At 45.4% G+C, this 11964-nt stretch overlaps 1 protein-coding gene across 1 annotated transcript; it reads left to right on the forward strand.

Annotated features, from left to right (window-relative positions):
* Positions 1-6207: 6207 nt before the first annotated feature.
* Positions 6208-9543, forward strand: LOC123101516 (homeobox protein engrailed-1). The gene is made up of 4 exons (XM_044522932.1): positions 6208-6607; positions 7126-7141; positions 7443-7858; positions 8765-9543. The coding sequence occupies exons 1-4, from the start codon at positions 6208-6210 to the stop codon at positions 8902-8904; spliced, it is 972 nt and encodes a 323-aa protein (XP_044378867.1). The 3' UTR covers positions 8905-9543.
* Positions 9544-11964: the final 2421 nt, after the last annotated feature.

The raw sequence follows: 11964 nt of genomic DNA on the forward strand, positions 1-11964 counted from the left end.
CTTGTGGGTCCAGGGTGGATCCCTTAGATGATCTCAGTGACAACAATTCTAAAATATTTAGAAAAACAATCATATTAAAATTTTAGGTGTGAAAACTTTTATTTTTGCACTTTTTATTGCATAAAAAGTTCAGTAAACTGGGTAAATAGGATATTCTAGGGCATTAAAAGTTTATTCAAGCAAATGCAAACATAGAATAAAATAAAGTTACAGAAAATTGTGCTCACGGAATTCATCAACCCTATACCTTTCAAAAACAATCCATTAATAAGGTTGATAAAGTCTTATTAATGAACTGTTTTCGAGTGACATAAAGCTGAAGAATTTTTGTATACCACTTCTACTCACGATGGAGTTGTTGGATTTCCTTGAAGAGGAAGGATGATGTAGCATAACATCAGAAAGTATTCTATCAATTAAGAACCAAGGTTTATCGAACTAGCAGTAGTCACGAAGTTAACAATATTGGCAGTATGTGACGCCCCCAACTTAATCGTACACTAATCATACACGCAAACGTGTACAATGAAGATCAGAGACTCACGGGAAGATATTACAACACAACTTTAGACAATTAAAGTCATACAGGCTTCATATTACAAGCCAGGGGCCTCGAGTGCTCGAATACAAACAAGTCAGTGGAGGCAACAATATCTGAGTACAGACATAAGTAAACAAGTCTGCCTTACGAAGGCTAGCACTAACATCACCAGTGATCGAAAAGGCAAGGCCTCCTGTCTAGGAGCCTCCTAACTACTCCTGGGCGTCGTCGGCCTCCACGTAGTAGTAGGCACCCTCGGGGTAGTAGTAGTCATCGATAGCGGCATATGGCTCCTGGAATCCGTCATCTGATCACGACAATTGGGTATGGGGGAAAAAGAGGTAGCAAAGCAACCGTGAGTACTCATCCAAAGTACTCGCAAGACTTACATCAGAACTATGCTAAGTATGCTTCGGGATCAAAGGAATGGGGCTATATCTTTGGACTGAACTACAGAAATGCCGGAATAGAGGGAAGGCCTGGCCTATCGAAGACGAGCATCTTGCAGTATTTAGAAGAGTACAAAATAGCATATTATAAAGTAAGTATGTTGTAGCATCAGCGCCCAGAGATTCTTCCTCGACTCCCTGTGAGAAAGCAATCCCGGAGTCATCATATCCATTTCATGTCTCAGCATCTAGTTCTAGTTGTATCGATCGGGATATAACTCCGAGTGTTCGTTACCGTGGACACGGCTATTGGAATAGATATACTTCCCTGCAGGGGTGCGCCAACTTACCCAACACGCTTGATCTACTCCGTCTAGACACACCATCAGGTCATGACCGGCCTCGGCCGATCAACACACCGCAGTCCTACCTAGGCTCAACAGAGAGGCCAACACGCCTGTCTACACCCTAAGTGCGCAGGGGTCTTGGGCCCATCGCCCATTGCACTCCTGCACGTTGCATGGACGACAGGGATCAGTCCTGGCTACCTCTATAACAAAGCAGGTGCTTACGCTGACCACCCACGTGTGTGCCGCTCAATCACTGACATCCGAAGAGCTTTCGGCTGATACATACGATGTAGAGTGCCCATACGTATTCTCGCGTGGTGGTCAATGCGAAAAGGCCAGAGTCCTACTCGGATCACATATCCGAACCGTTAGTGTATTGGGAGCGCGCGGTAATGACCAGAGACTCACGACCATGTGACCCTGTCGCCCGGTCTCATGGACTTATGGCAAGGCCCGGAATGCCCAGCCGTGCCACGTAGAAATCTCGCGGGTACCCTCCAGATCAACCCGACTACACATCAACTCGCCGGTACCCTCATGGTGAACTCGACTCACAAGAGACTGTCGAGAACTCAGGTCCACCTCTACTAGGGTGGTACCACCTGTTCTTCCAGTCTTGAAATAACAGTGACTCTCACGGGTACCCCGCGGGGCTGACCCGTCTTTAACATGGCTCTGGGGGTAAAGTTAAAGTAACCGTTTGTCCAAAACACCAAGGGGGAATCCGAGGAATCACTAATACGTCTCCAACGTATCTATAATTTTTGATTGTTCCATGCTATTATATTATCTGTTTTGGATGTTTAATGGGCTTTAATATGCTATTTTATATTAGTTTTGGGACTAACCTATTAACCATGGGCCCAGTGCCAGTTTCTTTTTTGCCTATTTTAGAGTTTTGCAGGAAAGGAATACCAAAGGGAGTCCAAACAGAATGAAACCTTCACGATGATCTTTCTTGGACAGAAAGCAAACCAGAAGACTTGGATATGAAGTCAGAGACGCAACGAGGAAGCCATGAGGCAGGAGGGCGCGCCCAGCGGGTGGGGGGTAGGCGCGCCCCCACCCTCGTGGCTCCCCTGACCTAGTTCCTTCGCCTATATATACTCTTATACCCTAAAAACATCGGGGGGAGCCACGAAACCACTTTTCGACCGCCGCAACCTTCTGTACCCGTGAGATACCATCTTGGGGCCTTTTCCGGCGATCTGCCGGAGGGGGATTCGATCACGGAGGGCTTCTCCATCAACACCATTACCTCTCCGATGAAGCATGAGTATTTTACCATAGACCTTCGGGTCCATAGTTATTAGCTAGTTGGCTTCTTCTCTCTCTTTGATTCTCAATACCATGTTCTCCTCGATGTTCTTGGAGATCTATTCGATGTAATATTCTTTTGCGGTGTGTTTGCCGAGATCCGATGAATTGTGGATTTATGATCAGATTATCTATGAATATTATTTGGTTCTTCTCTGAATTCCTATATGCATGATTTGATATCTTTGCAAGTCTCTTCGAATTATCGGTTTAGTTTGGCCTACTAGATTGATCTTTCTTGCAATGGGAGAAGTGCTTAGCTTTGGGTTCAATCTTGCAGTGTCCTTTCCCAGGGGCAGCAAGACACGTATTGTATTGTTGCCATCGAGGATAACAAGATGGGGTTTTCATCATATTGCTTGAGTTAATTCCTCTACATCATGTCATCTTGCTTAATGCGTTACTCCGTTCTTTATGAACTTAATACTCTATATGCATGCTGGATAGTGGTCGATGTGTGGAGTAATAGTAGTAGATGCAGGCAGGAGTCGGTCTACTTGACGCGGACATGATGCCTATGTTCATGATCATTGCCTTAATGTCATCATAATTGTGCGCTTTTCTATCAATTGCTCGGCAGTAATTTTTTTACCCACCGTAATATATGCTATCTCGAGAGAAGCCACTAGTGGAACCTATGGCCCCTGGGTTTCTTTTCCATATTATTGAGTCTCGTTTACATCTTGCTAGTTTTCGATCTACTATTTTGCAATCTTTACTTTCCAATCTATACACCAAAAAATACCAAAAATATTTACTTTACCGTTTATCTATCTCTACCAGATCTCACTTTTGCAAGTGACCGTGAAGTGATTGACAACCCATTTATCGTGTTGGTTGCAAGTTCTTGATTGTTTGTGCAGGTATTCGGTGACTTGTGCGTCGTCTCCTACTGGATTGATACCTTGGTTCTCAAAACCGAGGAAAATACTTACGCTACTTTGCTGCATCACCCTTTCCTCTTCAAGAGAAAACCAACGCAAGCTCAAGAGGTAGCAAGAAGGATTTCTGGCGCCGTTGCCGGGGAGATCTACGTCAAGTCAAGCCATACCATGTACACATCATAAACTCTTCTCCCTTGCATTACATTATTCGCCATTCGCCTCTCGTTTTCCTCTCCCCCCACTTCTAAAATGATTTTCAAAAACCTTTGCCTTTTCTTCGCCCCTCTTCCGTTCGTCTCTTCTCGCTTTCTTCTTATGTGCTTGTGTGTTGGATTGATTGCTTGTCACGATGGCTCATGATAATACTAAATTGTGTGACTTTTCCAACACCAACAACAATGATTTTATTAGCACTTCGATTGCTCCTACTACTAATTATGAATCTTGTGAAACTAATGCCGCTTTGCTGAATCTTGTTATGAAAGATCAATTTTCTGGCCCTCTTAGTGAAGATGCCGCATCCCATCTAAACAATTTCATTGATTTGTGCGATATGCAAAAGAAGAAAAATGTGGATAATAATATTGTTAAACAGAAGCTATTTCCATTTACGCTAGAGATCGTGCTAAAACTTGGTTCTCATATTTACCTAAAAATTTACCTAAAATTTAGGTCACCCGTGGGCTTTAGCCCCTTTATTGAACCACCATCTTCATGCTTGATCTTGGGCTTCATATGATGAATCACCTTTGCGTAACCCGTCCTCTCCTAGGCGGCTTACAAAAATAGTTATATCCCCAACAAGTACCGAGGGTGAGACCTCATCAACACTTCTGATGTTAACCCTGTAGTGTAGCTATTCGGTCGTGGTCATCGAGGGTGATTTCCTCTTTAACCACTTCCAATACGACTCTGTCGTGCAACCACTCAAGTGTGAACCTAGAGGGTGGTCCCTCTTACATTCACCTTGATGATTACATCGAGTGGAATTCACCGGGGGTGATTCCTCGGGTTTTCCCCTTTATGCTTGGACACACGGTTACTATGACTTTACACCGAACCATGTTACTAAAGACGGGTCGACCCTGAGGGGTACCCGCGCGAGCATAATTGCGAGTGATGTGGAGTCGGGTTGACCTGGAAGGCGCCCGCGAGATAATTATGAGGCATGGTCGGGCATTCTTAGCCCTTGCAGCAAGTCCTCGAGACGGGGCAACGGGGTCACATCTTTCGTGAGTCTCTGCTTGTTACCGCTCGTTCCTAATCCACTACGATTTGGATATTTGATCCGAGGGGCCTCTGGCCTGATATCACTAACCATCACGTGTCATAGTATGGGCGTTCTACGTCATATACATCAGTCGAAGCTTAATAGACGTCAGCGACTGAGCAGCGCGCGCCGGGTTGGACTGCGTAAGCACCTGCCTTTTTGAAGGAGGTAGCTAGGTCTGCTCACCGGCCGCCCTCGCAACGTGCAGGAGTTCCCGGGGCGATGGCCATGACCCCTGGGGGCATAGGTTTAGTCCGGCGTGCTGACCTCTCTATTAGGCCTAGGTCGTGTTGCGGCGTATTGTTTGGCCAAGGCCGGGCATGACCCAGGAAAGTGTGTCCGACCGGAGTTAATCGAGCATGGTGGGTAAGTTGGTGCACCCCTGCAGGGAAGAAAACATCTATCGATAGCCTGTCCTACGGTAACGGACACTTGGAGTTATATCCCGATCGATACAACTAGAACTGGATACTTGTGATGAGAAATGGATAGTATGGCTCTGGGATTGCTTTCTCGCAGGAAGTCGAGAAAGGATCTCTGGCCGAGGTTGATAACACTACTACTACTTTACTTTATGCTACTCTACTCCCTCCTGTTTGCTGCAAGATGGTGGTTTCCAGAAGATGCTAGTCTTCGATAGGACTAGGCCTTCTCTCTATTCTGGCATTTCTGCAGCCCAGTCCACATATACAGCCTTTTTTTGATAATGTTGCATATGTAGTGTAGATCCTTGCTTGCAAGTACTTTGGATGAGTACTCACGGTTGATTTGCTCCCCTTTTCCCACCTCTTTCCATTCTTCCCGGATGTTGCAAGCAGATGGTGGAGCCCAGGATCCAGACGCCACCTTTGACGACGACTGCTACTACACTAAGGGTGCCTACTACTACGTGGAGGCCGCTGACGACCAGGAGTAGTTAGGAGGCTCCCAGGCAGGAGGCCTTGCCTTTTCGATCGATGTTGCTATTGTGCTAGTCTTCTTAAGGCAAACTTGTCTAACTTATGTCTGTACTCAGATATTGTTGCTTCCACTGACTCTTGTGTTTTCGAGCTGATGTATTCGAGCCCTCGAGGCCCCTGGCTTGTAATATAAAACTTGTATTATTTTAATTTGTGTTTAGAGTTGTGTTGTGATATCTTCCCGTGAGTCCTTGGTCTTGATCGTACACATTTACGTGTATGATTAGTGTACGATTGAATCGAGGGCGTCACATGCGCCTTTGGCCCGAGCCCAGGAGAAGGGAGGAGCCACCATCAGCCGCACCCCACCGTCGAATGTTGCCACCAACATGCTAACCCCATGCCGACGACCGATGCCCCCACCAAGCACCCACCATAGCTCTGGCCAGCCTGGAGCAGAGCAGAGCCCACATCAGGGGCAACCCCCGCAGCCGGAGGCAGCCCTGGTCCAACCGCAGCGCCGGGCGCCAGATCTGGTCGATCTAGATCGGGCCGCCATGGCCGCCACGGGCGCGAGCTGCCAGCCAGGCCAGGCCGGATCGGCACCGGCGAGCAGCCCACACACAGCCCCGCCGCCGTCACCCTCCACCCCCTGCGCGCTACCAAGCAAAAGCCGGCACCACCGAACCACCCGCCGCCACATCCAACCGCCCGACCAGGCGCGCGTAGCCCCGCCACCCCACGCCGGTCCAGGCCTACGCAGCCGCCACATCGTCCGCGCCCGCCCCGCGCCACAGGCCCGACCGCCCAAGACGCTGCCGCCGCGTCCCGGCGATGAACGCCGCATCCCGCGCTACGAGCGGCCACCCAGGAGGAAGAAGGCCCCGCCGCCGCCTACGCCAACCGGGCTTTTCCCGGCGGCGCGCGCCGGCGGTGGCGAGGAGGGGGAAGGCGAGGGTTAAGGCGGCGGCGGCGCGAGCAAGGGTTTCGCCCGCCGCTCACAGGAGCGGGCCGGGCGAAGAGGTGATCACCGCCCGTGTATTTGCACCATCTCTTGCAGTTTGATTCTGGAACCATCAAAGATAGCCTATCACCGACGAAAGTACCTTTCTACACCTGAGCTCATATGCTCCTGCTACGAACAGTGGAATGAATAAAATAGAAAAACATTTCAAAAAATTCTGAATTTTTTTGTGGGATACTTTAAGAAATGTTTGTTGTGCACGCAAAATTTCATCACGAAATCACATTGGTGGAGGTCGTCGCAAAAAAAAAACAAAATCAGAGCTCCAAAATGCGTTTGAAAGTAACATTTTCAGAGTATCGTTTTTGTTTTTTTTACCATGCCTTCCACCAATGTCATTTCATGATGAAATTTTGCATGCACAACAAACATTTCTTAAAGTATGCCACAAAAAAAATTCAGAATTTTTTGAAATATTTTTCTATTTTACTTATTTTACTGTTTATAGCAGGAGCATATGAGCTCAGGTGTAGAAACTCCACGTCCTATCACCGAGCTTTATATTGTTACTATTGAGTTGCAAACCACTACTACTCTCTCACACAACAACCCTAGCTGCACTCAAATTAATTTATGTCCATGATCTCTTCTCCACTTCGAATCCTCTCCAGCCCTGCCATTCGCCTATCCATCTTCCCGTTAGTGATGACTTTTTCACTAGAATGTTGCCATTTGTTAAGGGACTACCGACAAGTTCCCAACATCCTTTCAATGGCGACCAACGAAAAATCTCTGAAACTACGGATCGAACATTAAACCCTTTAACAGCCGCTACAAGGGCGCTCGCTCGCACGTGCCACGTAGGATCGAACGCGACAAAAACGGCTCTCAGAAAATATCTCAGCTCGCGCTGCACGCGTTCCCCTTTCTCCCTGCTCGCACGCGACCTCCTCGTCTCCCTCGCTTTCGCCTCTGCTCCGCCGCCCCGCGCTGCCACATCCCACTCGCCGACGTCGGCCTCGCCGCAGAAACGGCGGCTACGGCGGAGGCGGGCCGGGAGGGCGTGGTCTTGGCGGTGGTGGGCGTGGGTACAGCCCCGGCGGTGGGCGTGGTGGGAACGCGTGGGATAGGGCCCGCCGGAAGACCCGGGGATTACGCCCCGGTGAGGGCGCCGGCGCCGGCGCCAGCGTCTGCGGCGAGGAGGGTTGAGTCCGAGGAGGCGGGGGGCTCATCTGGATCCGTCGGTAAGCGCTTTCCCCTGCCCTGCTTAACTTAGCATACTCTGTTCCTAAGCAATGTTCAATACCTTGACGGCTCGTCAAGTAATCTAGGGATTTGTGATGGTGAATTGAGTCTACACAGTATGGTTCCACTTGTTTATGCGATTGATCAAGGCGTTCCTTATCTCTCTGTGCTGATGGTATAGCAGGGAACTTCTTATCGTTGACTAGAATGATGGGAGTGCGATCACTGTATTTTGTTCGGCCCTTGCAGATTTGTGCACTATTCTTCTTCCTTGAGATGCTAGATTAATTTTCGTACCATCCTAGCATTGTGTGATATCCTCTTCCTCGAGTTAGCTTAGGTTTCATATAATTTTGTGTTCAGTATGGATTGAAACAAGTAATTATAGATGAGATCTATCTGAATGATAATCTCCACTAGATCTTGGCTCATACTCCTACCTGTTAGTGATTAACCTTATATCAAGTTTGTATCTGGAGGAAGCATTTAATTTGAGGATGATAAGGTTGTTACTATAGTTGTTATGCAAAACAAGCGAGAGGAATTTGTGGCAATGCCTTGTTTAGGCACACACTTAAATTACTAATTTTGAATAATTTGCAATTTTTATTCCACTGTTTGCACATGAGAGTTATTTGTTTGAGAGGATACAGAGCACTTGTGAAAAAGGGAAAACTAGGATTTCAGGTAGCCTTATTTTGTTTGCCAGCTTGCAGTTTAAGAAGATTCAGACACTGTTTAATTTTACCGAAAGTTCTGAATGATTAACAATTTTTCCTATGTTGACTTGGAAAAAAAATCGTATTAGAACATAAGCTCGAAGGAAAAGATATATTTTTGTTGAGTATTTGGCTCGTGCAAATTTACCTTGTTTCTAATTCTAACTAATCTTCCTTTTTCACTAGAACGCATCAGCTCCAAAGAAGTGGCAAAATTAGAACCATTAGCGCCCCCAGTGCTGTGTCTCCCAATGGCATACGTGTGCCCATGCAAAGACCTGATGGTGGTGGAACATTATGTCAAGCCAGGGTCCAGCTTTTGGTAAACCACTTCATAGTCAAGTACTCAAAGCTGTCAACCTTTTTTCACTATGACATAGATATCAAGTTTGATCCAGCGCCTTCAAAGGTTTCTGGCAAGGAGCTCTCCAATGCAGATTTTCTTTCTGCAAAGGCCGAGCTTTTCAAGGATGACAGCTTTCGGCAGCTTTCATCGGCTGTTGCTTATTATGGAAAGAGAAACCTATTTACTGTTGCACAACTGCCAGAAGGTTTATTCCGTGTCAGAGTTTGTTCAAAGACCTACATTGTATCAGTAGAGTTCAAGAAGCAGCTTCCTCTAAGCCAATTCTCGGAGCTGCCTGTGGCTAGGGAGATCTTACAGGGTCTTGATGTCATTGTGCGTGAGGCTTCTAGCTGGAGCAAGATTATACTTGGTCATGGATTTTACTCACCACAAAGCAAAGCGGATATGGGGTCAGGTGTTGTATCTATGAAAGGAACCCAGCAGACCCTTAAACACACTCAGCAGGGACTGGTCCTATGTGTCGACTATTCAGTTATGCCATTTCGCAGAGATGGACCTGTTCTGGATATTGTGCGGCAGTTTATAAAGCCCCTTCCCCTTGACTACAGGACAACACTAATTTTTTTATTAATATAGCCTCTTTGAAAGTTGCTTGGCATCAATGACAAAATATATTTTTCGAAAAAGAATGACAAAATATATAAAGATGGCCACTTCTAAATTTGCTTCAAGGCACTGAAACAAAATATTCCATACCTCAACTTTAAATTAATATGTTCCTTGATATAAGGAAACAAACTTCTAGAATTTATATACTCAAATGTATCTTTTGTTTATCGTATTATAAGCATGTGTTTCTCTGCTCAGTGATATTTCAATCGCATTAGTCAATGACCGGAACTGTCGTCTTTCTTGGGGGATAATTTTCAGTGCTGAGATAAGTTGTGTGTGTGGCACGCGTGCTGTTTCGGTTGTTTATGTGCGCTGAAGATTGTTCATGCCCGTATCCTGAAGAAAGAACGCAAAATTATCCATAACTATTTCTTGATAATAAAGTATATATAGCTCATTGGCTCCATCACCTTAGTTTGCAAAATAATCTATAATCATATATTATTGTGGATAATTTTTCTATTAACAGTTATATGGATCCTTGCAGACTCAAGATAGATTATAGATATACCTGGATTATGTTCATCCAGGTTCAGTTAATAAGTGCATTAGTCAACACTGTGGTGCGCTTGTTAACGTATCGTTTGCATAGCCAACTGCATACAAGACATTATGAGCGTTTGAGCCACAGAATTTTGATGGATTACTTCTGATGGCATATGCTGAAATTCTCTCCTTGGATTAGGATCATCCGATCATGTAGCAAAATCAAAGATAGAGTCGACATGGATAACTGTGCTAAATAGAAGAGGTATAATTGTCTGCATCAAAAGCTTCTGCGCCTTTTCAGATGACAAATACAGTTGCTGCTAGCTTCACTATGGCTTGTTATCTGAAGAAAAAAAACATTATGTCTTGAATTCATGCTAAACAAGATTGGTTCTAATGATCATGTTGTCGTAAGTCATCACCCTTTCTGTCAAAAGAAAGGGTTCACATGGGAAATTTTGTATGTGAAATGTGAAGTGAATCTGTGTTCTCATGCATTCGTCATCCACGTATATTCTGTCTCTACAAATGCCACATCCTTTATGCCAACAAAGAAGGTGCTATGAGACATTGCAAACTTGTGGTTTCCCCATGATAATAACTGGCCTGACTTGTGACATATTAATAACCTTTTTCCTCAGCAAGTTGTTGCTTGTGATGATTGATACTTAGCCAATCCAGAAAGGTCGTAGAGATGGCTGACTCCATCATGTTCATGCGTCACCGCGAGAAGAAGCAGCAGATGATTGGCATGAAGAAGACCCTTGTGTTCCACCGAGGACGTGCCCCGAAAGGGGAGCGTACTGGTTGGATTATGCACGAGTACCGCATCATCGAGCTAGAGTTTGAGTCTGGCGAGCTGGTATTGGTCTCTTGTCTGAGCAGGTATGGGTCTCTTATCTGTTTCTTTCTCAGTTCTTCGTGACAGTGCTATTAGATTCAGTTCACAGTTCAGTTCTAAGTTCTTAGATATAGCAGGCTCATTGATGGAACATCTTCGGAAACCTACCATTTTGATTTTATCATGTAAAATGAAGTAACACCATAATCAACACAGTACAAATCTGATTGTCTGCATGCTATGAGCACTCAATGAATAAACATTTTTTTGCCCCTGGATTGGCAATGGTTACTACTACTCATCTGATACTTCTGATGTGATATTTGTGTACTTTCAGGGTTGTTATGTTATCTACCGCCTATTTCAAAAGCAAGTGGACAAAACCGAGAGCTCCATTCTGGAGGAAATGGATAGAAGTGGCTACTCTCTTCCACTCCTGACAACATGGAAGCAAACGAGGAAACTATCACTCTTAAATAAGGAATCTCTTGAATCTGGTCTGCATGGATGTCCAATTGAGTTGCCAGGTACAATTGAAACTCTTGGTGCACCGGTTACGAGGTTGCTTGCAGACCGAAATGGCAATTCAGGGACAGATGAAGTAAATGTTTTAAGCATGCCTTTTCGTGGTAATGTTGATGAAAGTCTGAATGTGAGGAGAACTCTCTATGTACAGTCTCTCAAAGTGAATTCAGGTCCTCATAATAATTTATGATATATAATAAAGCAGGCGGACATGTCGGTTCGCTCTTTGGCGCACCTAATTGATTCACATGCAAAAAATCTTGGTTCTCATGAATTTTCAACCGTTTCTGCCCCCATGTTATCGCATGAAGATGCCATGTTGAACGATCTTCTACTTCATTTACCTCATAAGTCAGTGGAAGATTTTTTGAATGAAACAATTGCTGATCTAGATGAGCATTCGTCGACTGCATCTACTAAAGTTCAGTATGATCCAGACACTGGGATCATGCAGGTAATAATTATTTTGGCTCTGCTGTATATGTTATGATTATTGTCTGCCTTCTTATATTTGTTTGTTCTCGGCAGTCTCAGGGTGAGTAGCTATATGAT

This window comes from Triticum aestivum, chromosome 5A (assembly GCF_018294505.1).
Source record: "Triticum aestivum cultivar Chinese Spring chromosome 5A, IWGSC CS RefSeq v2.1, whole genome shotgun sequence".
Classification (NCBI taxonomy): Eukaryota; Viridiplantae; Streptophyta; class Magnoliopsida; order Poales; family Poaceae; genus Triticum; species Triticum aestivum.

Coding starts and splice junctions, on each gene's coding strand:
- LOC123101516 (XM_044522932.1), top strand. CDS start 6,208: ATGGCCGCCACGGGCGCGAGCTGCCAGCCAGGCCAGGCCGGATCGGCA. Junction 7,859..8,764: donor GGGCTCATCTGGATCCGTCG/GTAAGCGCTTTC, acceptor CTTTTTCACTAG/AACGCATCAGCTCCAAAGAA.